Source organism: Sylvia atricapilla, chromosome 8 (assembly GCF_009819655.1).
Source record: "Sylvia atricapilla isolate bSylAtr1 chromosome 8, bSylAtr1.pri, whole genome shotgun sequence".
Lineage (NCBI taxonomy): Eukaryota > Metazoa > Chordata > Aves > Passeriformes > Sylviidae > Sylvia > Sylvia atricapilla.
The window spans coordinates 2,276,937-2,303,285 of NC_089147.1; the positions used below are offsets into that span (position 1 = coordinate 2,276,937).

At 43.6% G+C, this 26,349-nt stretch overlaps 1 protein-coding gene and 1 long non-coding RNA gene across 3 annotated transcripts in view; both read right to left on the minus strand.

Moving 5' to 3' along the window:
• Positions 1-26,349, minus strand: part of LOC136363946 (uncharacterized) — a 151,515-nt gene that overhangs the window by 110,368 nt on the left and 14,798 nt on the right. The window lies entirely within an intron of this gene.
• Positions 5,789-26,349, minus strand: part of PTPRE (protein tyrosine phosphatase receptor type E) — a 33,206-nt gene continuing 12,645 nt past the window's right edge. For both annotated transcript variants that reach the window (XM_066323417.1, XM_066323418.1), the window contains 15 exons: positions 24,177-24,267; positions 23,877-23,953; positions 23,729-23,765; positions 22,699-22,796; positions 20,733-20,852; positions 20,064-20,224; positions 17,017-17,152; positions 15,932-16,081; positions 14,598-14,691; positions 14,107-14,183; positions 12,827-12,961; positions 11,944-12,069; positions 11,040-11,200; positions 10,357-10,492; positions 5,789-9,164 (listed from right to left, as the gene is read on the minus strand). In XM_066323417.1, the coding sequence (XP_066179514.1) occupies positions 9,090-9,164; positions 10,357-10,492; positions 11,040-11,200; positions 11,944-12,069; positions 12,827-12,961; positions 14,107-14,183; positions 14,598-14,691; positions 15,932-16,081; positions 17,017-17,152; positions 20,064-20,224; positions 20,733-20,852; positions 22,699-22,796; positions 23,729-23,765; positions 23,877-23,953; positions 24,177-24,267 (1,674 nt within the window). In that variant the 3' untranslated portion in view covers positions 5,789-9,089. The remainder of the gene's footprint in view (positions 9,165-10,356; positions 10,493-11,039; positions 11,201-11,943; positions 12,070-12,826; positions 12,962-14,106; positions 14,184-14,597; positions 14,692-15,931; positions 16,082-17,016; positions 17,153-20,063; positions 20,225-20,732; positions 20,853-22,698; positions 22,797-23,728; positions 23,766-23,876; positions 23,954-24,176; positions 24,268-26,349) is intronic.

Here is a 26,349-nt window from a genome sequence, read left to right on the forward strand (position 1 = left end):
GTGCCCCAGCCTGAACTTGTGCTTGTGCCTGTGCCCGATCCTGAACCTGTGCTTGTGCCTGTGCCCCAGCCTGAACCTGTGCTTGTGCCTGTGCCCCAGCCTGAACTTGTGCTTGTGCCTGTGCCCGATCCTGAACCTGTGCTTGTGCCTGTGCCCCAGCCTGAACCTGTGCTTGTGCCTCAGGCTGAACCTGGGCCCGGATCTGTACCTGTGCCCGGTCCTGAACCTGTACTTGAACGTGTGTCCCGTCCTGATCCTGTGCCCCATTCTGAACCTGGATCTGTACCTGTGACCGAACCTATGCTTGTACCTGTGCCTCAGCCTGAACTGGACCTGGATCTGTACCTGTGCCGCATCCTGAACCTTTTCCTGAACTTGTACCTGTGGCCAAGCCTGTGCTTGCACCTCTGCCTGTATCCGTACATGAACCTCTACATACCTGTGCCTGAACCTGTGCCTCTGATGACACCTGAACCTGTACCTGAATCTCAACTTGTGCCTGGATCTGAACCTGTGCATGAACCAGCACACAAACCTGTGCTTATATCTGTACCTGAACTGTGCTGTACCTGTGCCTGAATCTGTACATGAACCTCTGCCTACACCTGTACCTGGATCTGGACCCATAACAGCACCTGTATACCTGTACCTGACCTTTATCTAGATCTGTATCTGAACCTGTGCCTGTATCTGAGCCTACACCTGTACCTGTATCTGAATCTAAACCTGAACATGTTCCCAAACCTGAAGCTGTCCAGGCTGATGGAGCCCCTCTCTGAGGGAGGGGGATTTGCAGGGGGCTCAGTGGTCCCAAATTTGCACCTCCTCAGATCAGCAAAAAGCACCTTTATATCAATTCAGCTTCACTTAGGCTTTTTAAAGTGATCTAAACATCTGTGTTTAATCAGATTAAAATATCACTAGCCACAAAAACCATGTTAAGCACAACAGAAAGGGGGAGAAAAATCAAGGGAGCAAGGATAGGAGAGGGTGAGCAGCAGGAAAAGTTAAATTAGTATTTTAAGTCCATTTTAATCAGCAAATTACCTTCATTTAGATATAAAACTGATCCCCATCTCTGCTCCCGAACAGGAATTTGTTACTGAGACTTGAATTTCAGGATCCATGAGGCCAAGAATCAACATGAACACTGTGTTGCTCTGTTTTTGAAGACAGAATAATAATAATAATAATAATAACACCAACAATAACAACAATGTAGTATTGAGATATAAAATGTGACCTTCATTCCAAGTTTGATGCTTGGGGAAGGGATACAGGACAAGGTCATCCAGCCTTTTGTGCTTTGGGGGATAAAATTCTACCATTCAGATCTTTTACAAAGCAGAGCTTTTTATTTTACTCCTATTTTATTATCTAGCTTGCCTCAAAGGCTATTTTATGTGGTGTGATGGCTTTAGATGTGATACAGTGAGATGTAAGCAGCTTTTTAAATATTTCTTTTCAATTAAATGACTTTGAAGTCTATTTCATAAGCTTTGGTGGGCCTTTAGTTCAAATTATTAGTTGCTATTATTATTATTATTATTATTATTATTATTATTATTATTATTCTACAATAGCTGTATGCTACTGGACAATCTCTAATTTAGATGTAAACCACACCAAGATCAGGATTCTATTTGGTATCTAATTGGGTATCATTGCTAATTACCAAGTATTTAAAAATCCTTCCTGGGAGTCCTGAACGATGTATCCAAAGCAAACAATTTACAGCAGAGAAACTCTCTGAAATTGAATTTGTTGCAGTCTCTGCCAGCCCACATGTGATCAAACAGCACAAATAAATAAATACACCTGCACTGTGGCAATAATTGTATTTTCTGGCCTGATTTACAGCAGTGTCACAGCCTTTGTGATGTGTCCTTGCAAACACAGCAATATTTAGAGGAAAACACAAATTGTAACAAAGGTTTTCAATCTGGCTCCACAAGCAGCTGTGTTCTCTGAAGCAGCATCTGTACAAATATTTGCCAAAGTTGATTTACAGGAGGGGAAAAAAAAAAAAAAAAAAAAAAGACATTTTCCTCAAGGCTTAAATTTGCTGGTAGGTTAATTTGGGAACATTTAATTTAGACAAATACACCTGAATACACCATGAAGTAAAACTGTCAAAAATGAGGAGAAAAATGAAATCAGTGCTTGGAACTCCTTGATAGTGAGTTAAAAAAATCTGCATTTTTTAATTTATCACATGAAGATCCTCATACAAAATTATTTATTCAAGTGTCTGGACAGGTGGTTTGGAAGCACTGAATGAAGCTGAGTGTCTCACATTTGTTCTGTCAAAAAGCACAAATTCTGGTTAAAGCTTTCCCTAAATTAGGGCTTTCATAAAGTAAAAAGTAAATAAATATTCAAGCTATTCACATCATGTAAAACCAAGTCCAGAGATAAGAAGTCATATGATTAACCCTGAAAATTAAAACTTTTGCCACAAATTTCTCTCTTAAAATCCCAGACTATTACACTGACACATCATTTTACCCAGGATTTTTGAAGTGCTTCAATTCATGCACAGAAATTCATTTTGACAAAGGATTTTATGTGGGAGGAATCCGGATAAATTTAGGATCAAATGGGATGTTCTCAAATTTTATCTATCCACAGTTAACAAACAAAAATCAATTACTGGAAACAATTAATTTACCTTAAATGGTGAAAGAACATAAACTACGAAGGGAAAAACTTTTTAATATGATGGACACACTGATATTTTTAATTTAAATCTCTGTTCAAGGAATCCAAATTATTCTGGAAAAGGAGCTTTCTAATTGTCCTTCAAAGCGACGGAAGATGACTGGGAAGCAAAAGTCACAATGGCCCGGTGAAATGTGTCAGGTTTAAAATGCAAATTAAAACTTTGCAGTGTGTTCTGGGTCTGTGTAACAGACTTGCCAATTCCAAAAGATTACAAAACCACCCTGAGGATGATGGAATCCAACTCCTGGCCCTGACAATCCCACCCTCTGCCCAATCTGGGAATCAAATCCTTAATCCAGGAGATTTTGCTATCAGACTTTTACTCCTGAAGTTGACCACAAGAGGGATTTTGCACTTCCCAGCCAGTCCTTTTGCAGAGCTGAGATAGAAATTTGTACATTTTATTGGGACTGGGGTGAGATTCCCCCGGATTCAGCAAATCACCAAATTCTAGAGTACAGAATTTCCATACATTTTTACCAACAAGGGAGGAGAGCAGTTCCACAGGCTGCTTCCTTGGAAACAGCTTCTGCTTGATCCATGGGCTGCCACAGAATCATAAAATCATGGAAGGGTTTGGGTGGGAAGGGACCTTAAAAATCACCCAGTTCCACCTCCCACTGTCCCAGGCTGCTCCAACTCCAATGTCCAGCCTGGCCTTGGACACCTCCAGGGATCCAGGGGCTGCTCTGGGCACCCTGTGCCAGCCCTGCCCACCCTGCCAGGGAACAATTCCTGCCCAAATATCCCATCCAGCCCTGCCCTCTGGCAGTGGAAGCCATTCCCTGTGTCCTGTCCCTCCATCCCTTGTCCTTGTCCTCCAGCTCTCCTGGAGCCCCTTTAGGCTCTGTGAGGTCACAGTGAGGTCACCCCAAAACTTCTCATCCCCAGTCTGAACCATCCCAGCTCTCCCAAGCCTTTCCTCCATCCCACTGATCATTCTGGTTCCTGCTCTGGATTCATTCCAACAGCTCCAGCTCCTCCCCGTGCTGGGGACCCCAGGGCTGGACACGGGGTCCTGGCTGGGGTCACTCCAGAGTGGATTCCTGCCCAAAATCCCATCCAGCCCCGCCTCTGGCACTCCATGCTCTCATTAACAGTCCCTCTCCATCTTTACTGTAGGCTCCCTTCAGGTTTTGGAAGGACAAAGTTTTTATAAAAATCTCAACTAGAAAATACCACGCTCAATAATTCCTCCTCAAGCTCTTCCCACCTGGGAGAGTTTTCCTTGGTTTTTGTCCACCCAGCTGGTGAGATGTCCCAGCCTGGATGTTTTGTTTTGTGTTTAGGGACAGCTGGAGTTCAGGAAAATTCAGGAAAACGCTGGGGTGGTTTCTTGTGCAATGGAAACAGGTGAAAGGAGGAAAGGATTCTTTGCGCAAAGAACTTCCCTGGCAAGGTGTCAACTCGATTAATGACTGAGTAATTCCCCTCCTCTGTGCAGAGCAGCACAGAGAATGGGTAAAAGTCATTAGAAGGAAGCTCTCACCAAGAGATCTAAATTACATCCTAATCCTTTAATTCCTCAGATGAAGAACACTCCCCGGGAAGTTCAGTGGCCCGGAAAATTCTCAATTCAACAATTTCTGCATCAGGCAAAACAGAGCTTGACATTTGTGCAGAGCAAACACCTCTTTGATCTGCCTTAGTTTATACTGTTTAAATATCCCAGTAAAATAAATATATTTCATGGACAGTTAACAATTAAAGTGTATTTTTTTTCTAAAAGTTGCTTTTCTATAAACAGAAACCAGATAAGGAACCAGGAGGTCTCTATGGTCTCTTTTTGTAATGCTTAAATGTAGGAAAAAAACAACTCTATCACCAATAGAGTATAGAAATCGCCATGTTTGCTGTGTGATCAACAATTACAATTATCAATATTTATGTAAATTAACCGACAATTAATTAATAACTGATAAATATTTGAGATTCTTCTTGTGGTTTTCTGAGACCACGCCAAGGCACCTGCCCATTCTCACATACAGTTACCTTCCAGTGGTCTCATGGAAGTACATGACCAAATCACACAAAATATTTTATCGCCTCCTCTGGAATAATTAAAAAAAAAAAAACACAAAACCAGCTTGTACATACAATGGCAAATTAGAATCAGAGGCTTGTTAAGTTTGGAAAAGATCATTGAATCCAACCATCAACCAGTTCACCACCAACCTGTGTCCTCAATGCCACATCCACACATTTTTTGAACTTGTCCCCAAGGATGGGGACTCCACCACTGCCCCAGGCATTTTCCCAATGCTTTCAAACCCTTCCCATGAAGAAATTTTAATTTCCAAACCTCCGCTGGTGCAATTTGAGGCCCTTTCCCCTCACCTTGCAAATATTAGAGCAGTGCCCAGGAAGGAGATGTAGAAAAGTTCTTCCCAACAACTGTGGGAAAAAAACCTAAAATTACCCACCCTGAAGAGGCATCTTCCAAATGGGAAGTTTGGGGTGGACCAGGGCAAAGAGAGAAGGGGGTCAAACAGAAATCAGGCTTCATTAAATCCTATTTAATTTGAAATTTGGGTGTAACCCCTGAGCAGTTACTCCTGCTTTACACAAACCTCCAACACTTGTTACAATAGTATGGCCTTCTTGGTTAATTCCAGCAAGATGCTCAATGCAAAACTTGTCAAAATGGATTAAGAAATTGCTGTTAATTAGAGTGAACATTCAGTTGATGATTGGTGACACAGCTGGAAGTTTAGATCCTATTTTTATCTTGGTATGACACCACAGTTTACCACAGGATTATTTCATTATATTTACTTAATTTTACTCTACTTATTTCATCAGATCTTAGTTATCCAGACAGTTTGGGAAGACCTGGATTCCAACTGCTTCCATGAGTTTCTACATCCTTTATATGCACAATGTTCAGTCCCAGAATAAATCAGAATTTTACTCCCAAACAGCTGCAGATAAGCACTGAAAAACTACTTATCTAGATAATGGATTTCAACTCTTTTAAGAATGCTTAATTCAAATGAACACACAACACAGGAATGAAATTAAAAGATTTAAAGGAAATAATGCAGGTGGAGAATAAAAAGGAAGCTTTGTTCTTGCATCAGAATGTATTAGATCTTGCAATTTGCATATACAAATAATTCAGCCACATTCACCGGCATTAAAAACACAGCAAGATCAAATTAGAAACGTAAGAAAAGAAAATAATAAGAGCTGAAACTGTATCATACATACGTACATATATATATATATTATAAAGATTTGACAAATTAAATACATTTTGGTTATACAGAAAAGTTCCAGTAACTTTACATGAAAAATGGGACGAGGGAAACGCAAACATTTCTTAAGACTGAACACGGGGTGGTCAGGCTCATTTTAAAAGTTTAAAAAATACATAAAAATAGCCTAAAAAACACAGCTAATTACAGTATGCATTCTTCATTAAGGCCCAAGTCAGCCAAGCGCTTTTACGGGGTTGCTTTGGGAACGGGGAATCCACGGCATTCCATGGATTTTGGGGTGAGGATGTTGGGAAGCGAACGCTTCAATGCTGAGCTGAGCTGGGACCTTCTGAACACATGAACAGTCCAAGTCACACAGTGACCAAAACCACAGACAGATCAGAAGGACACTTCCAATCCAACTATTTGGCCTTTTAAAGGAATTCCACGCAACGGACGGAGAGCCAAAGGAAAATTCCGATCCACCAAGACACTCCCCAGAGCTCCAGCCACTGAGCAACAACTGCCAAGGGAGCTCTTCAAATTCCACCAAAAACCTTGATGGAGCTACAGTCGTCAACTCTGAATTGTATTTCAGGCATTTCTCTTTCCTCCTCGATGTCTCAATCTGGTAATCAACCAAAATCCGAGTAGCCACCGAGGATTTGGTGTTCCATCTGAACTCCATCCTACTCCTGCTTGTGAGTCCATCCTTTAGTGAACCCTGTGGGCAGCTGGAGTTGTGCTGCAGCTCCTGGGGGAATGTGGGAGCCCCACACCCTCACACCTCAGCACTGCTGCACTGAGATTGACCTCACGGACAGTCCAACCCGAGGTTTGACCTCAGGGAGCCCAGCATCTGCCCAACACACAAATTATTATTGTTCAAACGCTGCCTAAATGGTCAGAAAGATCCTGACATCAGGATCGTAACTTGGGAATTCCTTCATTTTCCAAGCTCCCTGCACTGAGACTGACTTTGGGAGACAACCCCAGTTTTTACCACAGGGACCCACGAATCTGCCCACTAGACAAATTATTATTCATATCATTATTATTACTATTATTATTCAAATGGCCCCAAATGGTTGGAAAGATCCTGACATCAGGATCAGAAAATGGGAATTCCTTTGCATTGTTTTCCAACCTTTCAGAGTCTCCCTGCATTGAGACTGACCTCATGAGACAACTCAATCCCATTTTTTACTTCAAGGATTCACAAAATCTGCCCAACAGACAAATTATTATTATTATTACTATTATTATTATTATTCAAATGCTGGCTAAATGTTTGGAAAGATCCTGAAATCAGGATCAGAAAATGGGAATTCCTTTGCATTATTCTCCAACCTCTTGGGGTCTCTTTGCACTGAGACTGACTTCAGGGACAAATCACCCCAAGTTTTTACCTCAAGGACCCAAAAATCTGACAAATTATGATTCGAATGTGGGCTAAATGGTCAGAAAGATCCTGACATCGGGATGAGAAAATGGGAATTCTTTTGTGTTATTCTCCAATCTCTGGGAGTCTCTCCCTGTGCTATAAATCAGACTGAACCCCCCATTGTATCATTTCCAGGCTGAATTTATTCTGGCTCTTCTGATTTGGATGTAATTTCAGGAACATGCTCCACTTCCACTACCCAACCCTGTGGCTTGAGGGTTTCTTCTCACAGAGACTCAGCAGCGAGGTTTAGTCTTTAAACAATCTCGTTTTTCAAGTGCATAATTCACTGTACAAATAAATACAGGAGAGTGCAGCAATGGGAAGACAAGAACAGCCAATGGCACTGTGGGAATTGGGTGCTCAGGAATTCCCACCCCAAACCTTTCCCAGCCAGGAGGGAATGGAAGGAGACCTGGGAACACCTTCCTGGCCCTTTGCATTGCTCCAAGGTGCAGTGAGATTATACTGGAATGGGATAAAATAGTGCAAGAAGAGCAGGGAAAAGCTCAGTTGAAGCTGCTTGTTTTAAATAAGGCTTTGATGTTGCGTGGCCAAAGCCCAGCTGGACGAGACAGAACTGTTGCATATTTGTTGTGTAATTAATTACAGATTCACCCCTTTGTGCTCATTAAGTCAGAGATGCTTTTGGAAGAGTGGGAAAGATAAATTTGGTAATTAATTATTCAATATTTGGGTGTCCTGTGACTCTGGGGATTTTCCAGTCCCTGGTCAGTCAGGGCTGTAAGAAAATCTTGTATATTTTCTGTCACCAATTCTATTTCTCAGTAGTACTTTCAGTAAAAATTTATCTCTGTACACAACCCCAAACCCCATATGGAAAGTCCTTTTTTGATAACAGTTCTGGGAGGGTAAGAACCTGGAGAAACTTTTGCCACAATACTCAATGTTTCTGGCATTAAACTGTTCACAAAATGGTTTTTCCAATTTTTAACCTCTTCATTATCCTGCTGAGTCAAATCAAAGAATAAGAGTTCATCTCTTATTTCAAAGAAGTGGGAAATTATGCAGGTGTCAATAGAGAAGAGAAGCTTTTAATTCCATTTCTGGCCTTTCTATTCAAGTAGACAAGTTTGGGCACTGCAAAATATACTTTCCAAATATGCAAAATATTCTAAAAATCACATTATTGCCTAAGTTGATTTAAACAATACTTGGGGAAAAAAACCCCAAATTAACAGGGCTTTGAAATTTCTGCTAATTCAAAAATTCAAACCTGTATTTCTACTGATTTTATCCTATGGACAGTAAGACTCAAAAGCTGAAGGCTCCTTAAAACAGCCTGGAAAAATAAATACCTATTTTCCTGGTGAACAAAACATATTTAAACATGTGAACCAAAATTCAGGTTTTTTAGGATGACCTGTAAATCACTGTCAAAAAATTCAATAATTGGGAGATAACATTGTTGATAAATATTTATGGGAATTCAAAGGAAAAAAAAAAACTCCAAGAATTAATTTTTTTGTTATTTAGAATAAAGATTTCTATCCCATCTTACAGTGCTATACAGTATAGGAACATTATACTTTGCTTCAGAAGATATTTATATTTAAGAAACAACTTTATACAGCAAATGCAACTTTTAGAGCCAGCACAACATTATATTTACAGTTCAGTCAACAATCCAAGTGACACGGAATAAATTAACATAATATACAACTATTTATACAGACAAATTAAAAAATAAGGCAGAATTCTCATTTGAAATTAGCATAATCTGAAAAGATGTCGATGAAATCTTGTACCACTCTGTAGCAGAATTCATACTGTTCCTGGAAAACAAGGAAAAGAGATCAAAATGTGGTTTTGGTTCCACTTCAGAAAATCTGAATTCTGCAAATCCCAGTGATAAATTCAATGTGTCCTAACTGGGACCAGTAGCTGAGGAGTGCTCTGATCTGATTTCTGTTTATTATTTTAAACAAAAACAATGGTTCGTTTTTCTTCTTTGGTTGGGCTGTTGGTTGCTCTTTGGTTCAAATTATTTCCTGAGCTTTTTCAGAATGGTTCTTAAACTGAATCAGTCCTTAGGCCTAGCTTTTGATTTAAACCCAGCTGCTCACAGCAGAAACTCCTGAGCACTGCCCAGGGATAATCAGGGAATCATAAAATCCCAGGAGAGTTGGGTTGGAAAGGACCTTAAATCCCACCCAGTGCCACCTCTGCCATGGCAGGGACACCTCCCACTGTCCCAGGCTGCTCCAAATCCAGTGTCCAGCCTGGCCTTGGGCACTGCCAGGGATCCAGGGGCTAATCTAATTCCATTTCTTCATCCCCTTTCTCCCTCTCCATGGGATGGAAAAAAACATCTCCCTTGAAAAAGGGTTGGAGGCAATTGTTTCTAAAGGGTTTCAGATTGCTGACTGGAAGCTAGTATGGAAAACAAAAATATTTTCACATATTTTCAAGTTAAGAAAAATCTCAAAAAACTTTTTTATGCTTACTCTTTAGGGAAAAGCATCTGGACTAAGCTTCAAATAGTTGTAGATGACTTGAAGGAAAACTTGTAAGACTTTAAACAAGTCAGAGACATTTCCAAGGATTTCCACATCCCTGTGAGTGTCCAAGGCCAAGTTGGAGCCTGGGACAGTGGAAAGTGTCCCTGCCCATGGCAGGAGTGGGAATGGGATAAACTTTAAGGTCCCTTCCAACCCAAACCATTCCATGATTCCAATTTACACCCAGACATTTTCAAGTAAGAAAGAAGAACTGATAAATAGCTTGAAAACCATTTACTTTATACATTTCATCACCTGCAACACTCAAAGTATGTTTAGTTTAGCTACCCCAGGTTCCTAAAAGACAGAATATTTAACCAAGCTGTATTTTTAGACATGCTCTAAAAACCCCTGTAAAACCCTGATCATGCCTTATACACACACATCCCTTACACCAACCTGCACAAAACCCCTTTATCCTCCTCTCCCAAGAATATCTACACCCTTCCATGGTAAAATCCCATACCAGTGTTTGCACCATGTGTGGCCTCTGCAGCCTCAAGCTCTTCACAGCTTGGAACACGTCCAGGAGCCCCTCGGCCTTGACCCTCTCCAGGATGTTGCTCAGGGCTATGAAGGTTCCCGTTCTCCCCGCTCCAGCACTGCAATGAAAACGCCTTTGTTTGGCACGAGAATGGGCACAGAGGAATAACAGGGGCACAGAAGTGATGCCTTAAGCTTTAGCTTTCGTATTTGCACATTCTGTGCTGCGCAGGGATGTAGTTCTGAGCTCACAGTCAGTGTCACTCAGCTCTGCACACAGCAGGGACACAAAACAAATCCTTCTCCTGCTGCACACCAAGGACAACTTTCAGCCCCAAAGCACAAACAAGGGTGGGCTGGAGGGAGGGACAAGAAGGATGGGACCTCACAGCCTGGGGCTGGAATGGGACAATTCAACTCAAATAATGGACCAAAACTTATAAAAATGTGAGATCTTGTGATGGTTTGTCCATTTTGTGACCATTTTGTGACCATTTTGTGATCACCTTGGGTGTAGCCCTGGCCAGGCTCTTGTCCTGCCCAAGGTGGATCCTGGAGGCCTTTCAATCAATCTCTAACTTATTCTCCAGCTCTGTGCAGTCTCTGTTCCAGCTCAGCCTTCCCAAGGCATCAGCAGAGGCAGGCTGAGGGGCAGAGGGGGCTCACCTGCAGTGCACAGTGATGGGGTGGTTCCCTGTCTGCTGCTGCTGCTTCTGCACAGCCGCGATGAGGTCGATCATGCCCTTCCCTTCGGCTGGAATCCCGATCTCCGGCCACCCGTGGAAGTGGAACTGCCTGACCAGCCTGCTCTGCTTCTCCTGGTTGCTCTGCCAGCAGGAAAACACAATCAGCCACCTGTTACTCCCAAGTGAGAACACAACTCCTGCCTGCAACATCTGCAGCAGCAATTCTGCGTTTGCAACCTGGTCCGTAACATCTTAAGGACCTTGGTGATCTGATTTCCAGTAATATTCCATGATTCTATCCTGGCAGGTCTGTTTCTATATCCCCCACCCACTGATCATTTCCCTCTATAATTTTCCTTTGGTTTGCACTGCTGTTTCCTCTGGGAAGGATTTAGGATACACTGCAAGTGTCCAAGGCCAGGTTGGAAAAAGCTGGGATAGGGGGAAGTGTCCCTGCCCATGGCAGGAGGTGGAATGAGATGAGTTTTAAGGTCGCTTCCAACCCAAACTAGTCTGGGATTCTGGGAAAAAAATCTTGAATCAAATTTTCTTTGACACCTATGTGGGAGATGGCAGGAAAATCTAGGAATAACAGCCACAACAAAAGAGTTAAAAAACCCCCCCAAAACCCACCCCCCATTTTGCAGCCACCTGTTTCACCGATCAGATTTTTCAGAGACTTGAAGCAAAATTATTTCATATAAACTTCCTCTTAATGCCAGCTTTCGATTAACCACATTTAAGTTCAGACAGAAATCCCAGAAATTAAGATACGTAACCAGACTGGCAAATACCTTCTGATGGGGGAAAAAAAACCAAAACAAAACAAAAAAACCCCAACAAAACAAAACAAACCAAAACCAGCCAGAATTTTCAAGAATTACCTGATTATATGTAACCAGGAAGTCCCTCACACTGATGGCATCCATCAGGCTGTCACTCTTGATTTCCACCGTGATCTCTCCGTGAGTCACAGAGCCCTCTGACGGCCAGTACTGGCAGCATTTTTCCTGCAGAAAACACAGAATTCCAAACATCCCTTGACTTTTTTTTTTTTTTTCCCTACTTACCCACATTGTCATGAATCTCTGGTGTAAGAAGTGACATCCAGCATAATAAGCGCGTTATAAACGCTAAGAATACGGTGATAAAATGTTTCTTGAACACAAACCATCATCATGAAAAGGGCTCAGGAGGCCCAGATAGCAAATACTGCTTGAAAACAGAGTAGAATAATAAATGGAATTCCTGAAAGCAAGGCAATGTTGTCAGAAACCTCCCAAAATCACCAAGAAAAAGCTTTTCACAACACCCCTGTTGAAGCCAGAATTTTTCAAGCTGCAGCACAGGACTCTTTCATTGATTAATGACATTAATTTTCATATTTAAATCAAATAATGACTTAATTCTCATATTTAAATCAAACTAGTATAGGCTCAGAATGAGCAACGGGAGCTTTTACTGGGACAAATGGAATAAAAGCTTACACAAAAGTTTGTTCCCAAATCCCAACAACTCTGTCCTGTGTCAGGCATCCCTTGATGCCAGCTGGAAGTTTTCAAAAATCGCAACATTCCGCAGGTTTTTTTTTGTGCTTCCTGACAATTCCAGGAAAATCAGCAACGCTGCCCCACACCAAAGAGTGAAGCAAGTGCTCGTTTGAGGAAAAACCATAAAAAAAAATCAGACTGCTGGAATTTTTAGGCAAAAAAACTCCTTTGTGCAGCAGCGGGAAGGGGAAGGTGGGGCTGCGGGGTGGGCACGTACCTGCTCCCTCTCCTGCACCTCGGTGAGCATCACGATGGTGTGGCACTTCCACTCCCACACCATCCTCCAGAAATCCTCCACCGTGTGAGGCAGGGGGCCCTGGGTGGCAATGAAATAATCCTTCTGCCGATATCCCTGCGGGAAGAGAGCGGGAGCACTCAGGGGACAGAGATGTCACGGCTTCAGGGGGAGCTTCTCTCCCAGGGAAGGCTGAAGTTGGGTATTAGGGGAAATTTCCCCACAGAAAGTTTTGTCAGTGCCCAGGGCAGGGTTGGAATCCCCATCCCTGGAGGGATTTAAACTCCATGTGGAGGTGGCACTTGGGGACACGGGGCAGTGGTGGCCTTGGCAGTGCTGGGGGACGACTGGGCTCAGTGATCTGAGAGAGCTTTTCCAACTCAGTGATTCTGTGATTCTAAAATCTCCCCCAAATTAACAATCCTCAGGTGAATTTTCCCAGTCATGCCTGAGGGGGATGAGATTCTGCAGCACCAGATTTCACAAGGTGATTTCCACAACAGCAGCTCCCAGCTTTTCTCTAGAATTAACTTCTTCCTCGAGTTTTGAGGTCCAGTTTTATTTCACTGAATCAATGAAAAATTGAAAAGACCTCTGAGATCATAGAGTCCAACCTGTGGCCCAACGCCAAGGCACTGAGGGCCTCATCCAGCCTTTCCTTAATTTCCTTAATTCCTTAATCACACACCAAGGGCCACATCCAGCCTTTCCTGATTTCCATGTAGATGTGACCTGTACAGAATCCAGAGTCACTAACGTGGTTTTACTGCTTAAGGACATGATTAATTCTCATATTTCAACAAAAACAAGACACAGCCCTATGTTACTCAGTTTCCAGCAGGAAGCTGGGAAGAAAGCCTGGAATTCATCCAGCTCTGCCCAAGTAAAGCCTGGCTTTGCCAAACACTGGGACAGCTTTTCCCTGTGCTCAGCACTGACTTTTCTGTTTCTCAGAAAAGCAAATATTTACACCTGTTAACCTGGCCCACAGAATGGAATCACTGGCTGGCAGTTGTGCAGCTGATTTGTGTGGTTGGAATTTAATAAAAGGTTTGGTTTATAAATCTATCAACAAGGTTTAAATCGCACAACCATTTAAACTGAATTTAAAAGCACCAGATAAGAAATGCATTTGGAAACTCCCATAAACAAAGCTCATGTTCTATGCAAGCCAAGCTGATTGCCCCTCTTGAAAAAGACCTATCAGCACCAGCAAAATCTCTGATTTGAAAAGGAAATGCTTGAAAATGTTGTATACTTACGTCTATGAAGGAAGCATTGATGTAGTCTGTGTACTCCTGCCCTCTTTTCATAGACAGAATCACTCTGTTAAAATCATCTGGGGAGGGAAAAAAAAAAAAATCTGGGCTTAGTTTGGAGTCTGGAAAAAAAAATCTAGTCTGAATTTTGAGTCCAGTCTTAGTTTTGCCAGCTGGAAGAACAAACCCCACCAAATCTTTTGTCTGAAATGTTCATTTCCAGGTACAAACATCACAGTGCTGCTCAGATGGTGCGAGGAATCCCACAGAAAAGGGGTGGCTTAAAAGGTGAAACTGCTGAGTTATTTAATTCAAAATCCCTGACTGTAACAGATTTTAGCATGACTTAGTAATACCCAAATCACTGAATTTTTTAGAGATGGCAGTTTGTAAGGGGAGCTGTGTTCTGAGCTGAGCTGGATCACAGACCCAGTGAGTGCTCCCAGCCAGGGATTTATGGCACTTTTTCTGGAGATGAGAAGCTGGGCTCTTACAGGGGATGATCTGGATGACTCTTGCTTTCTTCATGTTGGCTGGAAGGTTGCCAGTCCTCATGTTCTCCTTCATGATCCTGACGTTGGTCAGCTTCTGCAGAAAGCACACAGGAGGGTGAGCAGCCAGGGCAGGAGTGGGGGCTCTCAGCACACCCTGCACAACCAGGGCTCTGCAGTGACTTTACTGCCTAAAAACCCACAGGGAGCCTGCAGCCACAATGTCCTGGCTGTAAAAATTAAGGCACAGAATCCCAGAGTGGTTTGGGTTGGGTTTTAAATCCCACCCAGTGTCAGCCCTGCCATGGCAGGGACACCTCCCACTGTCCCAGGCTGCTCCAAACCCAGTGTCCAGCCTGGCCTTGGGCACTGCCAGGGATCCAGGGGCTGCTCTGGGCACCCTGTGCCAGCCCTGCCCACCCTCACAGCCAAAAATTCCTTCACATTATCCCATTTCCTCAATACTGTTCATTTTTGAACTTGTTGCTCTATCAACGAACTTATTTTTACATCATTTTCTTCACCCGGTTCCCAATTCCTGGTTAAATGAATCCTTTAAAGCAAAGGGAGGACTCCAGTTAACAGCCAGATGTCAATTAATACTTTAAAGCTACATAGAAAATAAATATTTTACCATGAGGAAAATCATAAAAAAAATTTCCAACTATTCCTTCAGAGAAGTAAAGTCATTTTAACAACAATCACACAGAGCCAGTGTGGTTCTCTTCATCTGGGGTTTCTCCACTGATAAGAAATGGAGTTTTTTGGGTTTGTTTTGTTGTTGTTATTGTTGTTTGTGTTTTTGTTGTTTTTTTTGTTTTGGTTTGGTTTTTTTTTTTCTTTTTCTTTTTGTGGTGTGTGTTTTTTTGTGGTTTTTTGTTTGTTTTTGGTGGGTGGTTTGTTGGGGTTTTTTGAGGTTTTTCTCCTGACAGTCTGGACATTCAGGACCAGCCCTGTGAACTCCCTGCAGCTCTCCCTGCAGTCAGTCACCTCGGAGTTAACAATCCCACTGGGATGCAGATTAGGAACACCTAATCCAGTTTCCTCTTCCAGCATTATCTGATCTGGCAACCTGCAGCAGGACCCAGAGAATCACTCCGCTTTTCTTTTATAAACAAGCAAAAAACATTCAGGGAAAGGCCACGAAATGACACAGCTCTGAATGAGGGAATTAGATCAGAATCTGAATTTAGGGAACAGGATGTTCAGCAAGGCCCCATTCACAACAACCACCAAATAAAACAACAACAACTCCTTTTCTGTGCACCTTTAAGGTTACACTTTTATCCTCTTGGTTTACATCTTGGAAACCCTATGGGCAAGATTTCCAGACTTACTTTAAATTCCTCTTCCAGCCCTATTTTGACCAGGTTTGGGGCAGCGTTGTGGGAAGTCTGGAGGTGTTTTTCCAGGGATGACACATCCAGCTCCGTGTCCCCGTAGAGGTAGTACTCGAGTAAGGCTTGGTAAATGAAGGAATATTGCATCTGTAAGGGACAGAGAGGAAGATGAAGGGAGGGAAATGAGGAATTCTGGGATTATTTAAAATTCACAGAATGGTTTGGGTTGAAAGGACCTTAAAGTCCACCCAGTGCCACCCCTGCCATGGGCAGGGACTCCTCCCACTGTCCCAGGCTGCTCCAAGTCCCAATGTCCAGCCTGGCCTTGGACAATTCCAGGGATCCAGGGGCAGCCACAGCTGCTCTGGGAATTCCAGCCCAGCTCCTCCCCACCCTCCCAGCAAACAATTCCTTCCCAATATCCCATCCATTCCTGCCCTCTGGCAGTTCAAAAACACTGCTCCTTATCTTGTCACCGTTTGCTGACAATCTCCTAATTATGAAAATAATGATAATAATCAGAAATTATTACGCTAAACCAGAGTTTTCCTGTTTCGCTCACATTTCCACTCGTATTCTCTGACATTCCACTCTCGTGTGTGCAGCAAAACCAGGAAATGACTCCTAAAAATTCACTGTTTTACAGTGGTCTTCTCCCTCACCCCACAGCCTTCACTGGGCTTTGTGCACTTTTGAATTAGAGAATCCCAGAAGGATTTGGGTTGGAAGGGACCTTCAAACTCATCCTGTTCCACTAATACAGACACAAATATTTTATATATATTAGTGTGTATATATATATATAAAAAAATATGCTAATATATATATATACACTAATATATATATATATAAATATATTCTAATATATATACACACTAATATATATATATATATATATACATTAATATATATATAAAATGTATCCCACTAATTCCCAGGTTGCTCCAAGCAACTTGGACCTTTTTCCAGCCATCCAACATCACGGGACACACGCCGGGCTGCACAACAGAGAGGGAATACAGCAGAACTTCCTTCCCTGGCCAGGAAAAAGCTGGGATTTGGGATGATTTAGGCGCACTCACATCAGTCTGCACCATCTGGGGCCGCTGGTTGCGGATCCTGGAGACGAATTCAAACACATCCACCTTCTGCTCGGCGTGCATCATGTCGATGATGGCGTCGATGACGATGAAGGTGCCCGTGCGCCCCACGCCAGCGCTGGGGAGGGAACAAACACACAAAGATTCCCCCTTGGAACCTCCCAAACCTGCAGGAATTGCTGCAGCAGCGAGCCTCGTGCTCAGCCTGCACTGAAATACCCGCTGGGAAACCTTCAATCTCAAGGAATCGTGGAGTTGTTAAGGCTGGAAAAAGCTGTCGCAGATCCCTTGAGTCCAGCGGTTCCATCCATGTCCCCTCAAGTGTCACATCCACGGGGCTTTTAAATCCCTCCAGGGATGGGGTTTCACCCTTGTGGGCTGTCCCAAAGCCTGGTCATCCTTTCAGCGAGGAAATATTTCCCAATACTCAATCTGAACCTCCTCCTTTTTTCATTTAACAAGGATAGTAAAAAATGAGACGTGTTCTTAGCATAAAACCCCAGCTCTTCCCAGCTGATGCCATCTGAATTACATTTAAAAAGACATTTAAAAGACCCCAATCTTCTTGACCCTCTCTAATAATTCAGGTTAAGATAAAATGTTAATTATTCTTTTAGTGATTTTTAGCTCTACATTTCCCGAAGCTGCCATCCCTAAACACTTCTGGGGTTTTATATCCTTAAAAGCCACGAGAGGGAGCACGACCGTCAGAAATGACAAAATTCCAGCGTCTTTCAGCTCTTCCTTCCAGAGGAAAAGGGCATGGCATCCTGTACTAGTCATGAGTGGCTCTCCTTCAGCCTCTGGGCATTTTGCTTGGCTGCAGTAGCCACAAACATCTCCAGGAACACGATAAAAACATCTCCTCTCCCCTCACGGCCTCAAAAATACAAAGCAATTCTCAGCAAGGCAACATTAGGTTTTCCCTAACACCAGGAAAGAAAAACAGGATTGTATTTGTGGTATAATCCTTTCATTTCCACACACACTTCACCAGCAGGGAAAACAAAGCCCAGGAGCTCCACTACTCCAGAGGTCTGGAGGATGATGGAGATTCCCTTCCATCCCTCCTCTGGCACCACAGAGAATCCCCTTCATGCCCTAATTCCTGCTTTAAATGGGTTGTTCTCCTGCTGCCAGCCCTGGAAGCCACCTCTGCGCAGGGATGTCCCCTCTCCAGTTGTCACTTGGCCCTCACTGCTCGTTCCTGGGAGGTTTTAGCCCAGCTCAGCTTCCTCACTTCCCTTTCCAGCCACAATCCCTTTTTACACATCCCTGTTCCCTCCTACAGTTCCCTGATCAGATCAGCTCTGGATTCCATCCCTGGACAGCCACCTCAGGAGCTCCCTGAGTGTCTCCATCCTCAGCCTGCTTCGTGGCATCCCTTACTCAGCTGTTCCTCCAAGTCCCTCTCTGAAAAAAATTCTCACTGAAATTTTCCCACTGAAAAAATTCTATTATTTATTTCTAAAAAAAGCCCTATTCTATCCACTGAAAAAAAATAATTCTATTTCTAAAAAAACCCTGTTTCCAAAAACTTACAGAATACAAGAACCGACAGAAAATTCTGCCACTCCTCATTTTCACTCCTTGACTTCCAAATGCCAAATCAGTGTTTTATTCCCTTCCCAAACCTCACTGGAGAGGTTTTCTCCAGAGTGGCTGGGCCAGATTTTTCTACAGGCTCCCTAAAAATGGCTGGTTACTCACTGCTGATGGGCTTCCCTTTCCTCTTCCCAACAATTCAGTGGTGTCACATCCTGAACTCGGAGGGAAGTTCAGTGTCACCTCTGTCCTCCTTTATTTCTGACCCTGACACACAACGGCCTCACTGTGCTCTGCTGGCCCTTTAGATTGAAATCTCGGCAGGTTTTAAGGAAATTATTTGGGATTTTCCTTGGTTTTGTCTTTCCTTCTGCTGGTTAAGCCAAGCACAGCGTTTCCTGCTGCTGCCAAATAAAGCCCAAGCCCAGAATGAGACTCCACACACAGCAAAGGGCTGTAAAAATATCCTCAATTGAGACAAATCTACTTTTCCCATCTAAATGGCTTTTTTCCAAGCCCTTTATTCATGACACCTGCGAGAGAAGGTGAATCCCAGCAGGACAAACACCCTCTTTTTTTCACTACCACACATTTCCAGGGAGTATTTCCAGCAAGGAAAAAGAGACAAATACAGGAATTGACAACTTTTTTTCCTTAAAAACAAGACCCAGACAGCCAAAGCTGCTCTTCTTTCCTTTTCAGTCTGCTCTTATCTTCTTTTTATTAACCTTGCTGTAACTTTATTAACCTTATTATTAACCTTGCAATGATAATTGCTCCTGAAAAGCAACTTCTTGCTCAGTGTTTCGTTTACAGTTGCTATAAAGGTTGCAATTATTTTCTTCAAAGTGTTTGGGAGTTTGGTTTCAGTTTCATTAAAGACTTCAGCAGTTTAGCAGCAGCCTTTGGCAGCAGGATGTGCCTGTGTGAGGGACCAGCTTGCTTCTGGATTGGGATAAAGCACATTTTTAAAATTGCAGCATTTAAATCTCTTGAATTCAAGTCTTTCTTCCAAACTTTTCAGGCATTTCATGGCTAATTTCCATTAAAAAACTGCAGTTTGACTGTGGGAGAAGTGGGGGATGAATTCCCAGAGCAGCACTGAGTGGCAAAGGCCACAGATTTCTACCACCAGTCTGTTTTTGCGACAAAGAACAGATTTATACCAAACAATGGGGATCCCTCATCAAAAAAACCCAAAAAAAAACCCCAAAGAGCAGAACAACAACTTCTGTTTGAGCATTAAACTGGCAGCAAAGACAGAGATTTGGAAATTGTTTTTACTCTGGGCTCTCAAAAACTCAGCAGTTTATTACCCTTGAATAGAAATATGTTAGTAAATATATCTATAAGTATAAATACATATATAAAATATATATTAAATATTTAAAAAGAGATAAAAATACGTTTAAAAAAACTCTATATATATATATAAATAACTCCAGGCCAAGCCACTAAGAACGTCCTGGGGAGCACATACATACCTACAGTGAACCACAATTGGTCCAGCATGGGCAGGATTCAAGGTTTTGACCTTTTTCAGGAATTTCAGCATGCCAATAGGTGTGAAAGGCACCCCAAAATCCGGCCAGCTGGTGAAGTGCAGCTGTGTGACGAGCCTTGGAGCTTTGCATCCCTCCTGGAGCTGCAGGAACATCCAGACTCTGAGTTTGACATCTCATTTTTCATGCAAAGATTCATAAACAGACTGCCATGGTTATTTATGGCTTTATTCCTCGCCACACTCCAGGTCTGACTCAAGGATTTGGAGTTTACAGCGTGTATAAAATACAAACAACTAAGGAAAAGTATCATTTATTATTAATTTTCAGTGGAATAATCCCAGGAGAGGATTGCAAAGAGTAAGACCGACTCTTCCAAATACCCAAATAGATCCAAATTCACTCACTTTTTTTTTAATCTGTGCAACTTTTTTTCCCCCCCAAAAGATCAAATCCCTGCTCCTGTGCTGCGCAGTCCCAAGGAGCACAAAAATCCAGAATCCATGAATTACAGTGGAAATTCTGTGGGGCTTCTCTGCCCAGGAGAGAAGCACCACACCTTTTTCCACTCCTAAATCACCTGCCTCCATTTCTTCCAAGCAAACGTTTGGGATTTTACCAGCTTTCCCTAAGGATTCCCCGTGTCCTCACCGACTGCACGCAGAACTTGCGGATGGTGTAATCCACCAGCACGATGCAATCCTCCACCGACACGCGGATGCTCCCGTAGGTCCAGCAGCCCTGGTCAGGCCAGTACTGGAAACACTTCTCCTGCACAAAAAAACACAGGGGATTTCAGGGCCAAGCGCAGGGAATTTCAGGGCCAAGCTCAGGGAATTTCAGGGCCAAGCACAGGGAATTTCAGGGCCAAGCACAGGGAATTTCAGGGCCACGTGCAGGGAATTTCAGGGCCAAACACAGGGAATTTCAGGGCCAAGCTCAGGGAATTTCAGGGCCAAACACAGCGAATTTCAGGGCCAAACACAGCGAATTTCAGGGCCAAACACAGGGAATTTCAGGGCCACGCTCAGGGAATTTCAGGGCCACGCTCAGGGAATTTCAGGGCCAAGCTCAGGGAATTTCAGGGCCAAGCTCAGGGAATTTCAGGGCCAAGCTCAGGGAATTTCAGGGCCAAACACGGGGAATTTGTTGGTTTTTGTCTTCTTTTTGCCAGGGTCGGGATTAAATGCTCATTACAGTATTTCTTGTTTGACTCAGATGTTTATTAATTCCTGTCTATATTACAGCCTCACAAACCATGAGTCCTATAGCACTTCTAGCTAGCAAAGTGAAAAATGGAGCCAAATCTCTTTCTCTACGAGGCCTTTTAAGCATAAACTGTCCAATTATGAGATGACACCTAAATTATTTTTACTTTTATCACAATAACCAACCACCCGTGGCCCACAATGTGGATTTTTCTACCCAATTACAAAACACCACCCAAATCATGAAAAAGAAGGTGAAAAAGAAGAACTCAGCCTCTGCCCTAAATCCTCCATCTTGCTTTATATCTATATTACTATATTATTAAATCTTAAACTCTGAGTTTCCCACCCTGTGATATCCCACACTTCTATCCAAACCACACACCCACAATCCCAGTGCTGTCACTCAATTTTGGGAGCCTTTTCCAGGGCTCAGGTCAATGCAGTGTTTGCTTGGGGGTCAGTGTCTGTGAGCACAGAAAGGCTGGAATCCTCAGTGCACAGGGCTCCAACAGGAATTTTAGAACCAAACACAGGGAATTTCATCACCCTGGCTTGGCTTTCACTGCCAAACACTCACAGCTGAAACCAGGGAAGGTGAACACAGCTGTGAGTGCGCACAGCGCCACATCTGGCACGACTTTAGCACCTGCTACTGCTCCTTAAACTGATGCAGAGAAGGTGAGAACAGCTTTGAATTATTTTTTTTTTTCAAACCTACACAGCCCCCACAGCTTTTGTTTCAGTTTGGCAGCTTTGTTACAGGCTGTCCAGCTGTGGGAACTGCGAGGTTTTCACTCTGTTTTCGAGCTTTAGCTGCAGCCAGTGAGAAATTCAAAGCAGCTCTCCTTTGGAGCCATCAGGAATATCCAGATTTAGCAATTCTGGCTGCTCACACTGGGAATTGGCCCTCATGGCTTGGCTTTGCTGTTTGAGCTTTAGTGAGCAGCAGTGAGAGTGCAGGAGAATCAAGTCCAGGAGGAAAACAAGGAATGCCCATCCTCAGGGGAGGAGTGGGGGACAGGAGCAGCACCCTCACAACGAAGCAGCTTTAATGCTTTAGTCGACAAATTGTGTATTTTGAAACTCTCAGGAAAACGAACAGAGTTTTTATCTTCACTCCTAATCCACCCCATGCACAAGTGCAGCCTCCCACTGGGATAAAACCACGGGAGTTTTCCTTTGGCTCTGGGCTACGCAGGACACGAGTGGCCATCAGAATTTTCTCCTGGAGATCACCTGATATAAATGAGTATTTCAGACGTGAAAACTACATTTTTGAGCGGAAACTCAGCCGTGCTGACAGGGCCCAGGGCAGGAAGTGGTCAGAAATCACCTGGTCAGACCCTGAGCAGCCATGACTGCTTTTGGAGCACAGGGCACATCCCAGAGCAGTGAAAGCTCTTTACCTCTTTTCTTTCTTTCAGGTTGGTTAACATGACAATAATGGCTGATTTCTGCTCCCAGATCATCCTCCAGAAGTCATTGACTGTTTCCTGCTTGGGTCCTGCAGAGAGAACAGGGAGATGCTCAGGAGAGGGGAGGGAGCAGATCCCAGAGCAGCCCCACAGCCCTGCCCTGGGCACCCACCCAGAGCTGTTTGCTGCACCTGCACAGCTTTGGAAAAATACCAAATTTGTATATTTATGTACTAAATAACACCCCCCCCCCAAATGTTTTCTTTTACATAATCATGCACCCAAATCTACATTTTTAGAAGGAATCTCCTCTCTTGAAGTATCACTCATAGAATCCCAGAATGATCTGAGCTGAAAAGGACTTTAAAAATATTTTACTTTCCACTCCCTGCCATGGGAAGGAACAAATTCCACTGTCCCAGTTGCTCCAGCCTGGCCTTGGGCACTGCCAGGGATCCAGGGGCAGCCACAGCTGCTCTGGGCACCCTGTGCCAGCCCTGCCCACCCTCACAGCCAGGAATTCCTTCCCAAAATCCCATCTAAATCCACTCTCCTTCAGCTTAAAGCCATTCCCTGTGTCCTGTCCCTCCATCCTTTTCCCCAGTCCCTCTCCAGCTCTCCTGGAGCCCCTTTAGGCACTGGAAGATTCTCTACCACATTAATTCTTAAATATTATTTATCTTTTAACTATGGCAGGAGCAACATTTGGAATTCCTACTTTGCATCTCTTCCCCATGCCAAGATTCCCCGGGACCACAACAAACTTGGAAAGGATCATCAAGAGACACCAATTTTGAAGCAAAGAGGGTCAGGAGGGGGAAATGAGCCTCTGCTCAGAGCAGAATCTACAGGTCTAGAGGTGGTCACCTCACACGTATTTCAAGTTCATCTCAACTGCAACCTCTGAATCCAGCCTCACACCTGACCACCACCTGCAGCTAAAAATAACCTTTCAGACACATCTGTAATTAAATGTGCTCAGCCCTCAGCTACAGAGAAGAGAGAAATGAGAACGAGTTACCTTGTGCCGCTATAAATTTATTCTTTTCTTTATAACCCTGTGGAAATAAATGCCACAGAAGTTAAAGGGTGAAAGGTCGCTGTGTGTTAGCAGAGAATTACTTCTTAATTTCCAAAATTTGGCCAGTTGTGGGCAACTCTCAACTCACATCTATATATGATGCATTAATGTAGTCTGAAGGTGGGACTCCATCAATTTGGGTCAAAATCACTCTGGAATGATCATCTGAAAGGAAACAAGGACATTGGCAAGTTATTAAATCTGAAATTTCCTTGCAAGCAGGAGACCTGGAAAAGCACAGAGTTCCCAAATCACAGATGAGACATGAACAGCATTTCTCACCAGTGAAACTGTTCTTATTTGAGTATTTTCAGACCATGAACACTACCAGCGGCCAGCTCAATGCCAAAATTAATTGTCTGGTTTAAAAGAAAATCAAATGGCTTACATGGCAGGATGTTGGGATATCTGTTCTTCTCCCTGTTTTCTTCCTTATTTGCCATTTCAAAAGTTCCCTGCACATATCCAGAAGTTAATGACTGAAAAAAAAAAAATAGAGAGAGAGAGAGTCAATGTGTTAGAAAACAAATAATTTTGAGTGCACATGGCTTAGGGGAAAATTTGCTTCCAACAGAACTAAATATATTTCAACTTTTTTTTCCCCCCCAGTAACTTTAATTCCTCTCCCAACAGGCAACTACATCCTGGCAGATTTTCACTGCAGACAACGAGTTCAGCAGTTGGAGAGAGGGAAGGGAATTTTTTTTTTTTCCCCTCGGAGATCACAGTTATTTAGCAAACTGTTAAACTCCGAGCTGCTGCCTGGAGCTGCCATCTGCCACGCCAGCTCCACGCCACTGAGGGCACCCACCCTGGGCTCAGGGACAGGAACAGAGCCTGACCCCATCAAATATCATCAAATATCCAATACCTCGCTCTGCTCTGCAGGTGAAGGCCCAGCCCTGGGTGAAAAGGAGGAAGGAGAAATAATTTGTGGGGTTTTTACGCGTTGCGGGTTGAGTTCTGTGAGCGAGGGCTGAGCCCAGGTGAATTTAGCCTGGCTTCAAAATAAAAACCCCAAAGAGTCATGGAGGGCAATAAACCAAAGAAAAAAAAGAGAAGAGGGTGATGATGAAAGCAAGGAGGTGCCCAAGGTGGAGCTGCTCCACAGCTGAGACGCTGCCGCTGCAGATGGACCAAACCAGAACTGGATTTTGAGAAGTTCCTTGAAGTGGAATTCATAAAGTCCCATTAACTGAACTCCAAAACCCCCAGTGCCGGATCCCACTGAGGTAAAATCCCAGCATTTCGGGGAGGCATCACCACCTTCTCCCACTCTTGTGCCTCCCCTGCCCAGTTTGAGTCACACGGGGCAAGGAAAAACATGGTCAGGGAGGGCAGAGAGCAGGGCTGGAATTCCCCCACAACAGCGAAGGCTGTCAGGGTGACACAGGAGGAGAGGGGGCCATGGGGAGCACTGATCCTCCACCACACAGGAAACAGCACCCTGCACTTGTGGCTTTGGTCTGTTGGGGCTTTTGCGGCACGTAAAGCCGTGAATGGAAAAGAAAGGAGGTGAAAAAGAGGGCTGAAGAAGAAAGCTGCTGTCAGCAGACTCCTTAATTCCTGATGTGAATGAAGCTCGTGGCTTTTCAGCTGCCCATTTTGCTGATTTAAGTACATTTATGAAACGCAAAAACTAAATTTTTGTCTCAAAAGGAAGAGTGGAAGGCGTCCCTGCCCACAGGATGGAACTGGATGATCTTTAAACTCCGTCCAACCCAAACCGTTCTGTGACTCTAGGAAATAATTCTCTTTTTAAACACAACCTCTTCAAACTTAGCCAGGCACCTGATTTTCAATTACCAGCCAGGGAAATTCTGAATTTTCATGTGGAAAACTCATGAAAAGGCATTACCTTTGGCCAAATCACCTCTCCATGCCCTGCTCCTGGACCTTGGCATCTTCCCAGGAAGCTGCTTGTGCCCCAGAGTGGGTGGTGAGCCCAGCTCCTGCTCCCACCCACTGGGGAGGATGTGATTCACTCCGGCTGCTCCTCTGCACATCCTCCCATCTCCCCAAATCACGAGGAGCTGACGAGTCCTGCCGGCCCTGGGTCATCATCAGCTGCCACCACACTGACCTGTCCCCGCTGGGCAGCAACCCTAAAATCCCACTGAAGCTTTGAGAGGCTCAACCCACCCAGGATCAGCACATCTCCTCCTTTTTCTAGCACTGGAAGAGCCAAATTTCCACCTTTTTTAGCACTAAATGAGAAAAATTTCCTTCCTTTTTAAAACTGAATGAGCCACAGGGATGTCTTAATCCAGCCAGAATTAAAACTGCAAAACAAAACTTTTAGGGGGAAGCTTTTCAGTAATTCATCTGAAAATCAAGGCAATAATCCCAGACTGCCAGGGAGGATCAACAGAGGTAGGGGCTTCACAGGAAAGAAAATAAAAAAATAAGTGGGTTTTGTTTTTTTTTTCCCTGTGACGACAGAACACATTCTCCTTGCACTCGAGTGTTCTAAAAGGAATCACATGACCAAAAAAAAAAGGAGCCTCTGCTATTCTGGTGAGTGTCCAAGGGGTGCAATGCACCTCTCAAGGGTCATTCAG